At 33.2% G+C, this 21,031-nt stretch overlaps 1 protein-coding gene across 1 annotated transcript in view; it reads left to right on the top strand.

Annotated features, from left to right (window-relative positions):
• The window catches only part of CngA (Cyclic nucleotide-gated ion channel subunit A), a 609,564-nt gene that overhangs the window by 456,547 nt on the left and 131,986 nt on the right, over positions 1–21,031 (top strand). Inside the window, exon 5 of the mRNA XM_067052970.1 lies at positions 10,853–10,984. Coding sequence (XP_066909071.1) covers positions 10,853–10,984 — 132 coding nt within the window. The remainder of the gene's footprint in view (positions 1–10,852; positions 10,985–21,031) is intronic.

The following is a 21,031-nucleotide window of genomic DNA, read 5'->3' as shown; positions in this document are numbered from 1 at the left end:
AATAATTCGAAATTAGTTTCATATCTTAAACGAAGTGTAAAAATAATATTATTTTAAAAATCTAACATTAAATATTTATCTTTTCTGTAAAAAGAAAATCTATTATACATTAAAAAAAATTTGGATTTTGGATGAAAAGTTCAATACGAAAATTGCCTACTGTATCTTCGCTAAAATTGGTTCAATTAAGAACTTTTCAGCAATATAATCATCATTAATGTATAGACTCACGTGACATTAATATAAGTTCTTTGCTGATAATTGTCTGATTTTTATGTATGTATTTCCTTTTTTTAATTATATTCATATTATTTAATTAGATTTCAAATTTCCACTACAGTTTAAAAATATATATATTTTTAGATTTCAAGTATTTTGAAATGTAAAACCTCAGTTTTTGATCTAATAATTATTAAATTAAAGTAATAGGGATAAAAGACCGGTTCTGGGCCAGGACAATGAGCCATTTTGGACTTTGGACCCTAGCCTCTAACCTACCTTAACCACTCACGTGATTGGTCACGTGATCATTAGGCAGCCACTCGGAGGCTAGTATTGGTCACGTGACCCCCTGGCGGGGGATTTAAGTTCAAATTTAGTTCAACATAACCTACTCACATGATCACATAACCTCTTTTAAGTCACTTGTGAGTCATCAGGGGCTGAGTGTGCCCGGACGTCATTTTCTTTTTCTTTTGTTAACCCCCACCACCCATCGAAGGGCTAGGTAACCACTTCTTATATTATCTTATATTGCCTCCGTGCGCTATTTTGGTTTTTCTTGCAACTTGAGAGATTGAGGATTTTAGAAGTGCCATAGTGGGTCCGGCCACCATTTTGCTTTTATACTGTTTGAGAGATTTACAGGTTTGGTGGAAGCCAAGTGTACCCTGCCACCATTTTGTATTTTGCTCGCGGCCATTTTATTATGAGGGTCTCGTGATCCTCTTCTTTTCGTTCAACGCTATTTTATTACTCAGGTTTCGCGATCCTCTTCTTTTCGTTCGCCACCATTTTGTTGCGTGAGTCTCGTGAACAAAACAAAGTTGTGAATACTCTTATTCAATAAAACAAAATCCAATGCGCTATTCCTTTCATAATGATGGACTAATTTCCATGAGTTTTGTTTTGTAGGGAATTATATTCTATTTAAATTTCCAATAACCTCTACTAATTTTAACATAGAATAATTTTTGAGTTTTATTTTAAAAAGTTACTATTTTTCCGTATTTTATTGTATTTTTTTTTTATACATAAAAAGTCAAAAGACTTTAAGAAATAATTTAGGTAAGTTGGATCACAATCCTTAGTGCTGCTTTGGCAGTGCTGCTACAGGAAAATGCTTTTTTTTTTTTGTTTAGTTTATTATTATTGTTAGGTATTTTTTCAGACAAAGTTGTTATTGTATTCTAGTATCCATTATTAAAAAAAAGTCATGCTGAAAAACCTCTAAATGTACAAATTTATGTCGTAATCCCAAATCCAAGCAAGAAATGGATAGAAGGAGTTGTTGCTGTCGCTCGGGACGTTCTAGGAGTGTGCAACCTGATTTTGAAAGCTTCAAATTGCTTCAAGTGGTGAAAATTGCTTTTAGACCTGGCAACGACTTGTAGTGCCGTTAAAAAAATATAAAAATAAATCCCCTGCAATTTTGTGCAATATTGCAATCAGAATCTTATTTTTGTGAATCAAATTTCTGTTGAGATTTTTCTCAATACGTGCTAGGGAACGAAAGTTGCATAGTAAAAAAAAATGTGATCTGTAATTAAAGGCAATTAGAGGATAATCTCAGATACTGGCTTAATTTTATCCAGCTAATTTCCGCTGTCTGAGGTTTTTAATTTCTTTAATTAAACAAGCCGGCTCGTTGTATTAATATATATTTAATATTTTAGAAATTGAATAAGCAATTGGTCTTAAGTCAAGATCTTAAATCATTTTTTTTATTCACTTTCCAACTAGATTTAACAATTTACCCTACCATCTTTCCATCGAGTTTTAATTGGATTTTTCTCCATGACTAGGGATGAAAAATATTTTTTCTGATTTTAATTTTTTATTATAATTAATCCTTCTTTTAAATTTCAATAAAACGACCAAAAAAGACTTCTTGATAACGTTTTTAGAATACGTAGACCATGTATTTTTTTTTATTGTCTGAAAATCAAAATATTTTCCATGACCATTGCTACAAATATTTTATGATATTTTGTTCTTATTTATATTTTTATTGTTATGACAATATTCTAGAGGATAAGAAATATTATTATAGTGTAATATAAATCCGTCGCGAATGAAAAAACAAAGGGGCTTATAGCCTGTAATAAAGTTTCTGCAATACACTTCCTACACTCAGACCACTGACCCATCCTACTGCCTCCGTATCAAATCCTTTTGAGGAGAAATAGTAAAAGTCCTGACTTGGGACAAATTGAGTAAATCTCTCACTGGCACTCACTAGTAGTCTAGGCCTGTTTTAGAAATCGAATGACCCACGAATCGAATTATGCTGTATATCCCGACATAAAAATTAAAAAAAAAAGTATTTCTAATAAGGAATGAGATTTGAATTTAAACTGATGCGAAATTAATTTAATTAATTAATTAAAATTAATCCGCAGATAATTGGTAAAGGGTCAAAATACATGGATATGTATTCAAATAAATGTGCAATGATACGTTAATTAAAAAATTATATTCCAAAAATTTGCATAAAAGAAAATTAAATCGACCTACCTATATTGATTAGTACTTCAAGATAATGATGTTACAAAAATCAAATGTATTTGTACACGACGCACAAATTAATTGTGGGGGTAGTGGAAAGGGTAAGAAACGTATACTTCACGAGTTGTTTGTTTTTATTTTGTTAGTAAAAAACAAACAACTAATTTAATAGCAATAATGTATTTAGACAAATAGCCATTTGCTACGCTCATGTAGAATGATTGCGGCTTTAGCGCACTTACTCAGCCTCCACTGGCTCATTACCAGTCACGTGGTAATAGGATCTTGATGTGCATTATTTATCACTCATGGGTGGGGGATAAAGTGGGTTTGGGGATCCTTAAATCGAGATTGTCAATAGTGTATATCATTTATTTTACTTAGCTTTATTATGTTCATTTCATTTATTTATTTATATTTATGTAATTTTTAAAAATATCTATTTACTTATTTTATTTTATTTATTATTATTATTTTTTTTTTTTTTATGAAAATGTACAATTACCTGTATTACTGCATTGCCCATCTTTGTGGCAAATTATAATATTATCAATAAATAAAGATTTTTTTGCAAGTTAAAAAAAAAAAAATTATTAAAACTATATATATATTTTTTTATACCATATAGTTTCTCATTTATGTCGAGAGCATGTATTAGCTCATTCAAATTAGATACCTAAAATTAGTACATTACTCGAGAAAAATACTCACGAGTTGTCCTGCCGGGTTTGGGATGTAAGGGGCAAGTGGATATGCTTAAAACCGTTTCATCATTTTTTGTTATATCTCCGAAATTATTGGCTTAGGTAAAATGAGTTATCTTTAAAATTAAATTACTTGCATTAAATTACCTTCAAAAGTGGTTGGTATTGTGTAAATGCTTCATGGCCACGAATCTGTCTATGATATCTATTTTTTTGTTATTTATTTGTGACTAAAATATTGATTCTCGAATATTAACAAATCGTGGTCCTCGTATATACACTTGTTTTCATTTAATTTTCTACGAGAGTTTGTCCAACTTTTTTTTTCTAAACACAGTAGTTTTGAAATATTGATTTGGATAATGTTACTGAATACTTGCGTTACATACAATTCCAAAAAAAAAAAGTAATATTAAATTTTTTTTCATTATAACCATCTCAATATAATTATTCTATTGTTGAATGCAATAGTTTAAATAGAGGAGAAGGCAGTGCTTAAAATGAATTGCTTCATCTACTCCTATCTGCAATTATTCAAAAAGTGTCTCATCTTATTGATTATTAATTAGTCATATTTATCCCCTCCATATCTCAGAAACTACATGGGTCCTGTTAATAATAAAGTACAAACTAAAAATATTAGTCTTGTCGATTTAACTTAATACAATTACACTGACTTGTACAATAGTAACTTGTACTTTTGTACTTTTTAACTCCTTTAATAGCACTAATAGTCCTCCCTATTATGAAAAAAAATAAGTATTAGTGTTATTACCACACTAGTTTCTATTCTTGTAATATACTTCTATACTACTAATACTATTAGCTTTCATTATGAAACAGGGCCCAGGTTTAATATATATATAAACAAAGTTTGTAGGAAAATCGATGGTTTTTTAACTTTATATTGAACTCTGAACTGTTGAAACACGGTGTTTGTACCACATTTCCAACTCTTCATTCAAAAATTCGTGGGACATTTAATACGTAATGTGCTAAATAAAATAAAACAGATCACTACTTTATTTTTCGAATATTAGGTTTAAGTATCTTATTTAACTGGCAACATCAGATGATCTATTTTCTTCATGAAATAAAGTTATTTTTAGATGTCTACTGTTATTTTTCCAATTATTCCACTTATTTTCGAAGTGTTTTTAGGACCATTTTTACCTTATGCCTTACTAATAACTTCTCCTTCCACTTGAGGATTTACCGCTTAGGATTCAGACTAAGTTACCTCATTGGATAAAAATGAATATAAACTGCTCTCATTAGGAAAATGTACCCAAACCCAATATTTCAGAAGTTGGAAAGTTGTGTTGAAAGAGGAACTCTTGCTATTATACTAATGGCCTGGTGAAAACAAAAATAGTCACTCAATCACCATAATTTATGCCATATTCAAGATCAGAAGCAAGACGTCTCTGCCACCTAGAAAATCAGTAATGTCTTCAACAATATTGAGTGGAAATTAAAAACTTTTGCTAGTGACATCTGTAATATAGTAAAAGTCGAAAAACCGAACATAAAAAGGCTTGCCCTCTGAATTGGATACTGTTTATTCTCGTCGTTCAAAAATTATTAACTGTTACACGTACTTAAAACAAGTACTATCTAAAATATATATATGATGAATTATTTAATACTTTAAAAATTGCTCAATATATAATATTAATAAATAATAAAATATCTGGCAGATCGTTTACGGGCCGTGTGTTATATTATAAGGAAGATGGCCCTTGGATTGGCCCGATGGATCAAAGAAGAAAACCACTTAATGTGAGCTATTAAATAGTTCTTATGGTACATAGATTATCACTTCAACCGGGCCCAGCTCAGGAATAAGTCACTTGAGCTTTGAGTATACAACCGAGGTATATTAGTACAAGAGCCGGGAAGGAAAAAAAAACAGTTATCTCACCCCAATGCTTGATTACTTTAATAAAAAATAGGTATAATTACTATTCAAAATTGATGAGTCTGCCAAGTATAGGTAGAGGGAATAAAAATGGCGGCTGTTCCATAGCGATTAGCAAAATTAATTTTTCATTCGGAGCTCTATATCATGAAGAGTAGGAACAACACAAGAAAACCTAAGAGAACGTCATTTAAAGAAGAGTAAATTTTCTAAAATATGAGCTCTAATAGAGTTGTTTACGTCCAATAGTTTTCTAGATATAGCTTTTTGAAAAGCAAAATTTCTTAAAAATCTACTGAAAGAAAAGTGGTTAGTTAGTTTATTTTGAGAAATATATATCTCAGGAGGTATGTGACCTAGAGATGTCTATTATCACTCAAATTAAAGCTAGTTGAAAGGACTGTACAGAAGTTTATGAACTTACCTTCGAAGGAATTGTAGTTTTCATAATATTTGCTAAAATAAATTGATTTATAGTTGTTCGCACAATAAGTTTGATTTATGAAAAACATCCTTTCAGAAACCATTAGATGTACAGATGTCTGTACGCTCAAATTAAAGCCAGTTAAATCTACTACAAAATAGTTAATAATGTTTATCATTGTAGGAGTAGTAGTTTTTATGATATTTGGCAAAATAAACGAATTTCTAGTTGTTCGTATAAAATGATGGATTTTTGTAAAAAATATATCTGTAGATCCATAAGACGCACATATGTCAGCCAACACTCAAAATAAAGGAAATTGAACTTACTATAAAGTAGTTTATGACACTTATCTTCGTAGGAATAGTAGTTGTTATGATATTCACATATGATTATACATTTGGCAAATGAAAATTTGTCCGAACAACTATAAATCAATTTATTTTTGAAAATTTCATGAAAACTGTTACACCTACAAAGATAAACATCATAAACTACTTTATAGCTCGTTACACTAGCTTTAATTTGATTGCTAATAGAGATCTGTACGTCAAATGGTTTTTGAGATATAAACGTCCCATACAACATTTTTATGAATTGTTGCTTTTTAAAAAGCTATATCTCGAAAACTATTTAACGTAAATAATTAACTATTAGAGCTAATATTTTAGGAAATTTACTCTTAGCTTTTCTTGTGTTGTTCCTACTTTTTAAGGCATAGAGCTCCGAATGAAAAGTTAATTTTTTTTATCACTTTGAAACAGCCACCATTTTTTATTCCCCTACCTATACTTGGCAGACTCATCAATTTTGACTAGTAATTATACATAGTTTTCATTAAAGTAATCAAAAATTGGGGGTGAGGAAACTGCATTTTACTTCTCTTGGGTTCTTGTATTATATGATGGCATAACGATAGATGAAGAGAAGCGGAAAAGATTCCTGTCCCTCGAATGCGATCATCGGATGATATGGTTGGAAAGAAATCCAAAAAGGAAGAGGGGAGAAAACGGGAGATAAAGGATCGGAGAGGGAAAAGACAAGGCACAGTTTCAGAGCTACAGGGCGGAGGGTGAGATATACTAGAGGATTCACAGAGCAGCTGTTGCACAAAGCAGTAGAAGTTCTAATGGTAGATAGCCACAGAGTAGAGATTTGAGTGAAAGAGGTACAAGAGTAGACATAAGCTTAGCCAACCTGGAGTCAACAGAGATCACAGCTAGAACACAGTGAATCATAATAGTCCTCAATTGTAATTTTTAATAGCAAACCAATTAAATAATTCTAATCTGGCAATTAACTAACAAGAGCCCATTATTGGTCGATTGAATCCCCATTTATAGATCAATATTAATTCATAATCAATGTGTCTCCGTAAACTCTGTTTCATAATGTTTACCTCACTTTTTATATAATTGTGTTATCTCTACTTGATTCGATGGTTTAAATACCTTGCATACTACCTGATTACCATAGCTAAGTAAATTAGTGAACACGACTAATTTGGGAAAGAAACACGACTAAGTATCCACAATTATATCTAGCATTTCATTTGATCTGTGGTATTTAGTATATGACTTAGATAGCTACATAATAGATTTTTAAGAAATGTAGGTCGGTCCCCATAAGGAGCAGTTAGAAATATATAATAGAAATAGATGATAAAAAATACATAAATATGTAATAAATGCGCTTTCTGGATTCACTGCCCGCTTTAAAACAGCGGTTCGTCAGAAACATAGCAGATAGTATAACTACCCTTTTGTAAAACTTTATTATTGTTATTAATCTAAAAGTCTTAAACAACGTGTGTTATAATAATATCTCAGTTTTAATATCTAGTGATTAAAAAAAGTTTTCTTTGTAATTAGTGTTTGAAAATAATTTTGATTTTACAATTTATACAACAAAATATATGGTTAACAGTAGATACAGAAGCAATTTCGGTGATATAGATGTAGGAGGAAATACATTTGAACAGGTAGATAGGTTTTAATATTTAGGTTACATAGTTACTAGAAAAAATTGAGGATAATATAAAAACAAGGTAAAATGCGGGAAATAATAGTTATTTTTCAAGTTCCTAATTGTTTATCAAGCACCTTCTGCCCAAAAACTTGAAAGTTATTATTTACAGAACTGTTATTCTTCCTACTTTTCTTTACACATGCAAAACGTGGGCTCTTACACTAAGGGAAGAATAGCACCCTGACGTTTTGGAAAAGTAGAAGTATTACGTAAAATATTTGGACCGAAAAAAGATGAGTTAACCAGAGGATTTCGAAGCCTACACAAGAATTTTGTGATCTGTATCAATTTAGAAGACTGAATTAAGAGGCTTCCGACCGGTAAAAATAATCCAGGTGATAAAAATTCAGCAAATAAGTAAGGAATTGATCCCTTAAATATTAATAAACACTGAACCGACAGGTAGACCGAAGCGTAGGTGGTAAGATTTCATAAAAATTGATCTGGATTTGGACGGGCGATGTGTGACGAAAAGTGATTGGTGGCATCGGCATCGAACCTTGGGTTCGCTTGGCCTTCATTATCATTATAACATCAGTACAATGGGAAATAAATGGATCAATGTGTTCTAAGAAACATAAATAACTTTTTATGATATTTTATTTTTGGATAATGATTCCGTTTTATTTAGATAGGAATAAATTTCTCTTCCGTGATCATAGTTTTGTAATTCCCTCCAGGGACTCCTTCTATGAATTCCCCCAGAGTGGACGGGGCTAGATTTAATCAGAAATAATGGCCCAGTGTTTCCTGAGAAGAGATAAAAAATAACAGAAGGATATAAAGACAAAAGTAATGTCGTTTTTATCCTCTTGACCGTTCTATTATTTATGTCTTCATTTTATTTCTCTCCATATCTTAGAGAAAGACAGGTTTCTCCCCTACGTTGTAAAAATAAGCATGGAGATCGGAAAATATATTTCCGAACGTTAAATTTAGAATAATGATTATATTATGATATATATGAGAATCTTAGATGACAATAAAAGTCAAAATTATGGGCAATAATAAATAAAACAAATGTTCCTTGTATGAAGAATTATTATTTTCTAATATAACACTAATATATTGTAAAAAATAAATTTAAAAAAAATCCTGGAAACCCAGGACTGAAATCGAAAAAACACCAATAAAAGAAAGTGGAGCAGCTTGATTATTAAAATCAAATTTGATTCTCTTTATCGTAAAAATTCGCCATTCTACCTTGATGCGTGTTTTAAGATTGTGGTAACTCTTTTGTTGGTACATGCATTACAACCTGAATATAAATTGAAACCCTTAGAAACCTTTGAAAAGGTAAAGAAAAAAAAGACAATTTTAAATGGGTAGTAAGCCTGGAGTAGGCACCTGCGGTACATTTATACCTTAACCTGCATAAAAGATAGTTTTAGAAAAAAAAGAGAAAATTTTAAATCTGTTCCCTAAACTTTATGTCTTCGGTTTGACTATGATAGGACATGAGGACACTTCCATTATTAACTATTTGTTTAAACGTTTAAATCTTAAATTTGTATATAGAGTTTTAATAATTATAAAATCTTTAAGATTTAATAGTAAAGGAAGCATATGTCTGAGATTAAAGGAAACGTATGTCCCTTCCTAAAGGGAAACAAAAATCTGAAATATCAAACACAGAAAATACATAAACCAACGGTATATTTTTTATTATTAAAAAAAGGTAAAAAAAACCCTCTAACTAATCAATCTTAAGGAGTAATCCAATAAATTAAATAAAAAGAAAACGATAGAAATAGTGTTGATTATATGTGTATATGTTTATGTATGTATATATATTTTTCGATTTGGTAGAGGAAGGATGCAGAAAAATATTGAAGACGAAAAGAGGGGTAAAGCCACTTCAACTCTTCATAGAATCAGGTGTCTGAGGTCTAAAAAAAAATCTATTTTAATCAAAATATGTATGAGAATACAATAAATAAAAAGGATTATATCGAAAGAAGATTAAATTTTTTGAAAAGCAACAATTTTTCTTGGAAACTAATTAAGAATGTTACCTCTCAAACGAAAGTAATAACTAGATATTAAACTAAAGTTCTACGGAGATTCTTTTTCAGAACGAAAAAAGGATGAATGGTGTGGTTTTTAATAAAGCTCTGTGGAAGTATAAGCCTTTTTAATTAAGCGATATTACTTACTAAGAGCTTATCAGACAGATGGCCTGCATATATTTTCTCATTCTGGAAATCTTTTACTTAATTATTAAAATTAATTTAATCCCAGTTGGATATTTTCAATCAAACAAGAAAAAAATACGGATATGATCTATCCAACGATAATTTAAAATACTGTTCATGCAATAGATAACTCTGAAATTTAACCAAGAAGACAATAATCGCAGGGTATCTATAAATAATAGTCACAAACATTAATTGTATATTTTTGAGTGCATTCAATTTATTTTTCCTTGTATATATTGGGTAACACAGGATAAAGTCAAATGGTGATTCTACACCTCGAGTGCAACAAGCAAAATTCACTTGACCCCTGTTAGATTCTCAAATATTATGGCAGAAGCTCAGTTCTTGCTTTTCTGAATAACACAACTTCTATCCATAAAAATAGCCATATCTCCATAGTTCATGGAGCCAAGATCATTAAAGGAACAAATAATAGTTGAACTATTCATTTATTGACGTTTCGCCCTACTTTGTAGAGGTTCATCAAGTTCAAAAAAGATACAAAAATAATTTAAACAAATATTTTACAATGTTGGATAATAAGATACATAATTATTATTAAATTTAATCTAATAGTTTTAAATTCAGAAATTGATAAATAGTTTTAGCTTCATTTTAAATATAATATTTTATGTATTTTAAAATACACATATACTTGTTATTGTCTATTTTTTAATATAACTATTTTTTATTTCTTCCTTTTTTTAATTTTTTTTTCACTTATATTTATACAATTTTAAACCCTATCTTAGTTTAATTTTTGTATCTTATCCTACATTGTCAAAATATTTTTTTATATATATACAATAAAATTTATTTTTCTTTGTTTTAATTCGGATTTACTTCACAGGCAACCTGGAGAAAGCGTAAAGTGGTGAAAAAGGAGGACAAGAAATTAAAAGAAGAATCCACCAAGCGCCACTTGAGGTATTGCCCGCACGACTGCCTTGCTGTCGATCCTTCCAAACCCTTCCATTACAAGGTATCTACATATATATTTTATTATATGGTATAATTACATTTGTAGCATTATTTATTCCTAAAATCCGTTTGAATACTAATTTCTGCTAACAGGTTCCCTGGTATTACCTTATCGTTTAACGTTTTGAAACTAACTATATATATACATAACTTTCGAACACTTGGACTGAAATACTAAAAAAGGCTTACTAGAATGATACTGCCTTTATTCTCTCTATTAACAGAGTGAGTTAGGATTAAGGTTGTATTCAGGTCTTGTCCGACCAAAACTCCCTCTATAGATAAAAGCACAAAAATAAATAAAAACTAAAAGATACACTTTTCATAACCTAAAATTAGCACACTCACTGCACAAAGAAAAAAAAATCGCTCACTCCTGTTCTCCTCGCCATTAACTTAGTAAAACACTTATATTTTACAGAAAGAGGCAAAAAGCTGAAAAGAAAAAAAAAACTAGAAAAAAAAAATTTGCCTCTGCAGAGATGAGAAAACTCGAGATTTCAGTGATTGTCTGACATGGAAAACTTGAGTTGTTCTACATGAACCGTCCTTCGTTTCTTGGGTTCTTTAACACTCTCTATAGTTACAATATTATGTTCTCTAATTGTAATCACCCTGAATGGTCCCTCATGTCTTTGAGGCTCCTTACCCCCTGTTGGAGCTCACTCTACGGTACACAATGGTCCCGATGTTAATTTTCCCCACTATGCCCCGTAAGCCCGCGTTATAGCGCGCCACGCGTTTGAACTTTTCCTTCTCTATCTCCTCCCTTGCGTTTTTCGGAGAGCCACCCCATTGCCTATAATTTCCACTCCATCAACCGCTCTGTTTCTATAATCTCGCGTGCGCCCTCGGAGACCAAAAAGAATTTCGACGGGAGAGAAACCTATAACTGTGTGAACGGAGTGGTTGTAGGCCGCTATCGCTCTCACCATAGCTGCATCGGGTTCCAGGCCCTTTTCCAGGGTAAACCCTCAAGTGATCGTTTCGAGTACTGTGGAGCTGCTCTATACCCCCCTAATTTTAGGATGACCAGGGGTGTTCAGATGCCATTTAACCTCAGAGCCTTCATTTCTTCTCTAACGTTGACATTATCAAACTCCCGGCCTGCGTCCGACGAGATCCGTTTCGGGATTCCGTAAAATTGGAGCGCAAAGCTCCCAGCACCGCCTCCGCTGATTTCTCTTGAATCAGGTGTGCCATAGCCGCTTTACTGGTTTGTTCGCGGTGGGCGTTTACTCTTGCGTTGCCTTGGGTGGGTGTCTATCGTACTTGGTGCTCAGGCATACGTTGCATTTCCCAATGATTTTCTCAATAGTTTTCCGCATCCCCCACCAGAAGTACTTTCGACGAAGACCTTGGTAAGTCTCGTTTAGGCCGCGGTGATTGGACTTCCCCTGATGGTACGCCAGGGTGACCTCATTCCGTTGCTCCTCATCTCGGATGCTTTCCAACATCGCCATACAACGAATGAAGGTTCGGTCCACGTCTATTTGTTCCCGTCTCCAGAGCCGCCGAACCTTCTCCCACACCACTCCTTTCCCTGCGTATATGTGGTAAGTCCTCGCTGCTTTGGATGCACCATTAAGCCCGGCGAATTTGATCATCTCATTGATCATCCGGTGTCGACCAGATAGTGGTTATCGATGTCCTCCCGTATTTGACGAAATCCATCTTCATCAACCCCGACTTTCTGGTCTTCCAGATGATTGGGTGTGCTTTGTTGTTTATTGTTTCATCAATCTGCTCCATTTCTGTCGGTCTTTCCTCGGTCGAACTTTCATCCCCGGATAGTGTTTCGCGGTCGCGCTGCGCGTATTTTTTTCGCGCACGTGTTTGCTTTTCCTCCTTTTCCGGTGTCCATTCTCTCAAAAACTGGCGTACGCCTCCAGACGTTTGTGGTTGCTCCTCTATTGCATTTATGGTGATCGCCCGAGACAGCCAATCAGCTATCACATTCTCCTTTCCTGGCTTGCACGGAATGTCAATGTTGTATTGGCTGAGGAGCTCCTTCCAGCGGGTCACTCTAGCCGAGGATTCCTTTTATCTCCTAACCCACTGAAGTGGCCTATGGTCGGTATGCACCCGAAACCTTCTCCCAAAGACATAGGGGCGAAAGTGTTCTACAGACCAAACCATTCCTAATAGATCTCTCTCCAGGGCACTATATTTCGTTCCTGCGTCGGTCAGCCGACGGCTAGCGTATGCCACCAGTCTTTCTCCGCCCTCACTCTCCTGTGATAATACCGCCCCCAACCCATACTTGCTTGCGTCCGTAGTGATGGTAAAAGGGCGCTGAAAATCTGGGAATGTGAGCACCGGTTTCCGCTGAAGTGTCTTCATGCATTTCCTAATGTTCTCGACCATATCCGTTTTCACAACGACCCTATTGCCCTTCTTCAGTAGGTTGTTTAAAGGTACCAGGTATTTCGCCATGGCGGGTACGAAACGCCTGTAATAATTTAAGGCGCCTAATAGTCTCCTTATTCCCTTCACGTCTGTTGGTACCGCCATCTTCCGGATCGCCTCTATCTTATTCGCGTCAGGCTGGACTCCCTGTTTGGAAATAGTGTGCCCTAAAAATTTATTTAGGTTTGTCCCAAACCTGATCGAACACCTTGGGAAACATGTTCTTCCTCCGTTTTGCTGAAAACGAGCGGGGTGTGGTTTTGGTTGACCATCACTATTAACCATCTTGGTCAGTAAAAAAAAAAAAAACAATATAAGAGAAATAAAAGAAAAGAAAGCCGAAGGAAGAAAGAGAAAGTAAATCCTTGATGAGAGAACAGAGTTTTAAAAAAAATCATTGATGAAAAAACAGAGTTCAAAAGAAAAAAAATCTTCAATCAGTGAACAGAGTTTCCGGATCTCGTCACCACTTACGAGCACTTGGACTGAAAAACCAAAAAAAAGGAAAAAAAAGGAACAGAATTATAACGCACGCTTACCAGAATAATAGTCTTTATTCTATCTGTAATGTTCCTATATGCATTATCAGTGCTGATTTACATAGGGTGAGTTAGGATTAAGGTTATATTGGGCCCATAACTTGTAATATATTATATACACAAAACTGGGCTTTTTTTACCGTCACAAACTGTAATATCAATGAAAGTAAGCGATTTTTGTAAGCGATAAGTTCTTTGAAAGAAAAAAAATGGTTGGGTCAAGAATATAAAAAGGGAGCGGGTAAAAAGCTTTATTTGTTCAGAACGTGAGACAAACCCTTTATTGGTTTCCAAATTGAATTTTCTAGTCCAATTGTAGACTTAAAAGTATTCTTTTTACGAGCACTAAGCTGTTGCGCATTTTTTCATACTTTGTTTACGAAGGCTTTTCAGTTGAAGATGCTGAACAATAAAACTTTTTCATAAGTGCTATTATTGAAATTGGTATGTTGTATCGACCTGATGTTAAAGGGAGGCCTATAACATCATGAAATATTAACCTTTATATAACTTAATTGTTTTTCTAGTCCTGAATAATTTACAATATCATTTTAATGTTGGATATTTTTATCGTTGAGTGGATATAAAATAGAGTACATCTTGAATGAACCCACCGATGGACTAAGAACCAACCTACGTTTTTGTGCAATTTTGTTTTATAAACTATACCGATAAATGTTTCAAGAATTTTCATATCTCTATATAAACCCAAGGCGTTTCTCTATAGCCTGTTAGATGTAGGTGCAACTCAAGGTTCCGTGGGTTTTTGTTGAGATATGAAAAAAATATTGATATTGCTTCTAAAACGCAGCAAAACAAATGAGGAGTTTTCTATTTCAGTTCATGAGGCCATCTTCTTTTCAGAAGCCTAGAAGGATTATCAGTTAATGAAGGAAAATATAAGGTTAGAAATAAGTGGGTTTGGGTGGTTGGGAAGTTTATCATAGGATGATTGGTATCTGATTCTGGCCAAATCAGCAAGATGTGGAACACTAAGGTCCTAATAGATGACTTGATTTGTGCCAAAAGTAAGGAGCATTAAGGATTTTACGAAGGATTTTGGTTTGTAAGGATTGGATATGATGGTTTAGAGGAGCTCAACTGGTTCAACTCCGTAAATCCAGAAAGGCTTTATCATATTTTTTAATTAGTTGGAAGTTCAGACCGTTTTTCTTGTATGTGTTGTAATAGTCAGAATCAACGAACAATTTCCTGTCTTTTAAGCCTTGTATGAAGATTCCAAGGCAGTTGTTTGTCCTGATGTAGTCCGAGGTAACGGATCTGTTCCATGGGAATAAGTGAGGTGTTATAAAAGAATACTGTGGGGCAGGAAGTCAAAGGTTTTCAACGAAGGGTAAATGTAACTTGGTGAGATTTATTGGAATCGGGAAAATTGAAAATTTTTAATTAACCGAATAACTTTGTGTAAAATTTTAATTTGTCTAAAAAACCTTTACATTCCAGAAGCGGATCTATTAATTTTGAGAGTAGAAAACTCCTCAAATTAGTTGCTTCCTAACTCCATATCCGGTAAAATAATATGATATTCTATACGAGTAATTTCATTTAATAGAAAAAAAAACCTGGAGATTAATTACTGGCTCATTAAGGTCACCTTAACGAATGTCAGTGGGATTTGGTGGTGTATATCGGGGGATCTGCGCTTCCAACTAGCACCCAAATGAGCTCCCGGTGCCTGTTTGATGAAAGGTCTTTTAGTTTATAAGCGACAGGAACTTTGCTGGCCATTTCCAACCCTCATCTAAATCCAGCTCCCAGTTTAAACAAACTCTCTCTGATCTCCTTCAAACCTCTCCGCACTTATCTGACTTTTAGCCCTCAAAAGGGGTTTCTGATAAAGTAAATACATCAACGGTCTTTAAAAAAAAAAAAAAAAAAAAAAAGTAAAGCAAAGTTCCTGTGATAGTATTTCATGTATGATTACTCAGGACGGGATGGGAATATCTATTTTTTTTTTAATATATGGTAAGTCAAATCTTCAAATAAAAAAATCAAGAAATGTTTTTCTCCTAGGATACATTAAGATCGTCATTTTTGTTTTGTAAACATTAAGAAGTCTGTCATAGTTACCAATTGGAACTAATAGTATATTCCTTATATTAAATTAAATAATACAATACTTAAATAATTATTGGCGCGACAGATCATAGAGGTCCAAGGCTTCGCGCGATGTACTATGGAAATACATCACGGGTCTCATGACGAGGTTTTCTTAAAGTGGGTTCGTCACTCCCATGCCTATTTTTGTGAGTGCCACCCATTGGCTTACGGGCCTCACAAATGCCCGGGTGAAGTTGTGAGTGAGTATTGCATATTTATATGCTTGAAAAAATCGTGGGTAGGGTCGAGGACTCGATCTCGTAACCTTCGAGTTGGTAGACAGGCACGTTACCATGCTGCTACCGTGACCCCCATCACTTTTGTTAGTTAAACATTAAGAAGTCTGTCATAGTTCCAAATTGGAACTAATTGTATATTCCTTATATTAAATAATACAATACTTAAATAATATTAGTAGTTTTTAAGATATTAGTTTGTAATTTTTGATTAATTTTTTCACACAAGTTTGAAGATGGGTACTAATTTAAAAAAAAAGTATACTAAAGTTTATTTTTCTAACTTAGCAATTTTCTAAAACCCAAAGATTTTTACTATGCTTTTTAAGCTATCAATTTTATCTCCAAGACCTATTCAATCTCTGAGCCTTTGAGTAAATTAATGGAAAAAATTGCATTAATTCCAATCTTAATTTTATTATATTTCTCAGTATATCATCAGTATCATAATTATTTATAAGGGAAGCGATGGCATTACGCGTTGGTACGTGGGTCCCAGAGCGTTCGGCTCGAAATTTTGTGGGCTTGATTCCCACCCGGAGCAGTAAATATTTATTTCTCAGTGGTCCCAAGAAATTAATATGTATACTTCCACCTTGTTTTGTACGCGGCGGAAACTCTGGTAGCCACCAGAGGTTAACAAAAAGACCAGGAGTCCCACTTGTCGGACTAGTTCCCCCCACAAGTTACCAATACCAAAATGTAGTTATTATAAACTAAGATACTTATTATACTCAGACTGAACTAACATGAAGACACTAACCACTTACTAAATAATAACACGAAAATATTAACAAGTTTTATTTTCAAACGTATTTGAAACTTTTCTCCCCTGCTTTCCCACAGCCTCCCATCATCACAAACTTCAAGTCCAGTGGTTCCCAAATTAGGTAATTATTTATTAAACAGTTTGTAGCGATATTTCAATTAAAAATTTTAACTAAAATAGAAAATACAGAATGTGTTCCAACATTTACTCTGTGCTGTTTCTGTTCTTTTATAAAGAATTCAGCCACTCTTAGGATAATTTTGCCGCGAATTTCTTTTATGGTGTCGCAAAATGATTTCAAACCAAGAACGGTGCTACGAATTTTTTTTTCCCAGATAAACAAGGGGTTTTCACATCACTGTAGATAAACCCCTATAAAATCTTAAATATTCAAATTATTCTTACTTTTTCAAAATATTTCATTAGAATCCCTTACTTGTCTCCATTTGGCTTTAGAGAATACCAAAATTTATGAATTCACTTTTGTTTGATTTTATCTTAAAAAAGTGTAAAATTTAATGTTTTAAAAAACATAATGCATGTATTTTATGTCATCAGAGAGGTTACTTTTTGAAAAAAAATAAACAATTTTCATTGTTAGAAATAATAAACAGTAGATAAATACAAAATATTAAAAAAATTATTGAATGAATAAAGCAGAAAAAACGAAAAATAGAAATATCTGATTCTTGTGGGAAAAGCCTAGACTGGTGGAAGTGCTGTTTGGTGGTTTAGGAAATATTTTGATATTTCGATGCCTAAAAACCTGATTTCAAGTTTTATTTCAATAGAATTTCAGCATTTTACTTTGAACCTTACCTCACATAGATGTTAAATAATATATATATATTTTAATTAAATTGCCACTACTAACTGACAGCTACTGCACAACAAAGTCTCGACACTGAGTCTTGAGTTAAAAGTAATTGCAACTACATTTGACTGTAGTTAAGAATTATGATCAGTTTGATTCAACAAGTATTTGCAATATCGGACCATTATTACAATTACAGCGGTTCATCAAACAGTTGAAATTACTAATCAAAATGGTAATTCCATTCCTGCAGTTTCAAATTACTATAATTGAAAAGTAGTTTTCATTGCAATTATGTTCTCTCCAACACTGGCAAAACTTGTATTGCTACAATTATATATTATTATACTTGTACTATATTTATTTACTATACTTGTATTATTTGTTGTCATAGTAGAGCATTATAGTATCTGATTAAATGTAAAATATATTTTCCTCTTTAATTGGACTTTGTCGTAGGTAAAATGAATAATACGTTAAATAGTGTAGACTTGAGAGCATCCGGGGTTTACAATAAATTTAAAAAAAATTAAAAGCAAATTTTTCAAAAAATTATTTACAACTGTATTTTACATAAAAATACATCAAGTAAGTGTATAATTTGACGTAAGTTCAATATGGAGTGATACAGGAATGGCAATAAAAAAAGGCACTCCAATAAAAAAAAATAATAAAGTAAAATAAAATTTTTTTAAAAATAAATAAAAAGCAAATAAAGGCCAAATTTTTACTAGAAAGATAAAAGTCAGACTCTATAGAATTATTATAATATCGACTAATTCTTTACGGTTGAGAAATGTGGCAACTTAAAGAAAGAATAATTATAAAGAGGTTCGAAACATCAGAGTGAAAAGTGCATTTAATGTGACATCAGACCACTACCCTTCTCAAATTAAGGTGAATTTTATACCTGCAAGAAAGACTACGAGAACTGAACCTAAGAAAAAAGCAGTATCAGTGGATATAGGAGTTCTAGTAAAAGAGAAGGGACAGGAATACAGAGAAAAAGTAAAATCACTGGAAAATTGGGAAGAATTGACTCAAAACTTAACAGGAGTAGCAACGGAACACCACGGAACCTCCACAAGAAGAAAGTATGGTGGAACATAGAATGCGAAAATGCCATTAGGGCTTTACTGGAAGCATGGAAATCATGGAACCAGCACAAAACCTCAAAAAATCTAGAGGAATATAAAAAGGTAAGAAAAGAAGCACATAGAATAATGAGAACATCAAGAAGAAGATTCCACAACGAACAACTGGTAAAAATGGAGGAAAATTTCAAGAGGAGCGAAACTAGACTCTTTTACAAGGGATTCAAGGGAAAAATTAAAGGGTACAACCTCTCAGGACTGATAATGCAGAGGAAAGACGGAACTCTAGCCCTAAACAATGAAGAAAACTGTAACATTCTGGCAGAATATTTCGAAAACCTCCTAAACTGTGAAAAACCTAATGAGAAATTGGTTATAGAGAAAAACACCTCACAAAACATAGATTCAGACTCACCCAGATGAAGAAGAAATAAAGAAAGTAATAAAGTCACTTAAAAATAATAAGACCTCTAGTGAAGATGGCCTACTTGCAAAAATGTGGAAGTTGACAAGTGACGACTTCAGAAGGAAATTAAAGGAAATGCTTATGGACGTTTGGGAGAAAGAAGAAATACCAGAAGAATGGAAAACCACCTTAATACATCCTTTACATAACACTGGGTCCAAAACCAATGTTAATAACTATAGAGGAATTTCACTACTATTAGTTACATATAAGATCTTCTCTAAAGTTCTGCTGAATAGACTGGAATCACAAATAGATCACAAAATAGGAGAGTGCCAAGGAGGCTTTAGAAAAGGAAGGTCCTGTCAGGGGCAAATTTTAAGCCTTAAACTGCTCATAAAATATTACACTACCAGACGGAAAAATCTTTACATTTCCTTCGTTGACTTTAAAAAGGCCTACGATTCCGTGGATCGGGAAACCCTACTGGAAATCCTGAAAGAGTATGGAATAGATCAGAAAACCATAAATCTGATAAAACTGACTATGACAGATATAAAATCTAATGTGAAATTTCAGGGTCTTATAAGCAAACCTTTTCAGACAAAACCAGGGCTAAGACGGCTTGTCTCCAATACTTTTCAACATAGTCTTGGATAAAATCATGAAAGGATTCTGGAAAAAAAAAACTCAGGAGCCATAATAGGGAACAAAAAACAATCATGTAAAAGTGAGTTGTTTGGCATTTGGCACTGATGGCAGAACCAGAGGAAGAGGCTATTAGTTAAATAAATACTCTACAAATAATATCAGAAAAAGTAGGCCAACAAATATCATATGAAAAAACAGAGCTCATAACTACTGAAGTAAATTTCAAGAAAAAATTAGTAAACACTGAATATGGCAGAATAAAAGTGGCCAGAAAATTGAAGTACTTGGAAGAAATAATTTGTCGCAACGGTTCTAAGAAAGAGAGCATCCGCGAGAAAACCACCAAATTATAAAATTTAAGCTTTCAGACAGCTAAAATTTACAATAAGAAGAACCTCTCTTCCAATGCAAAGTTAAGGCATTACAGCGGTTGTGATAAGGCCTGTGATTTTATACGGGATGGAGACCACATGCTTACTCATCTTGGAAAAGCTGCGAAAATAGAAAGGAGGATCTTAAGAAAAATCTATGGGGCCAGGAAAACACTAGAAGGTTACAGGCTAAGATCTAACGAAGAGATCTACAGAAACAACAAAGACCTGGAAACCGAGATGAGAATTAGAAGGCTGATGTTCTATGGGCACATGAAGGGGACGAAGAAGAAAAGATTGAATAAGATGATCTTTAAAAACATTTTAGCTACAAAAACATGGGAGGGTACACGAAACAAATAAGAGAGGAATTAAAGAGACTTAAAATTTCAGATACCGACTGTCTTGGTAGAGATACGTATAGGAAAACTTTGAAAAATCTCACCAATATTGGAAGAGGTAAATAAATGGGTACGAAGTGGTCCAAAAAAAGAAAGGAAAGGCAGTCGAGGATCGTGAAACTGCGACGGGAAGAAAGAAAATCATAGAAATAAAACTCCCAAAGAAGACTAACAAATGATATTCGCGTGGTCCTGAGTGGCCGTTACATGATTTAAAAAAAAGAAAGAAAGAAGAAC

This window comes from Halyomorpha halys, unplaced genomic scaffold, assembly GCF_000696795.3.
Source record: "Halyomorpha halys isolate HHAL.00 unplaced genomic scaffold, Hhal_1.1 Scaffold23.1, whole genome shotgun sequence".
Taxonomy (NCBI): Eukaryota; Metazoa; Arthropoda; class Insecta; order Hemiptera; family Pentatomidae; genus Halyomorpha; species Halyomorpha halys.
The sequence above is the reverse complement of the archived record's forward strand: the minus strand, read 5'-3'. Positions and strand labels throughout refer to the sequence as shown.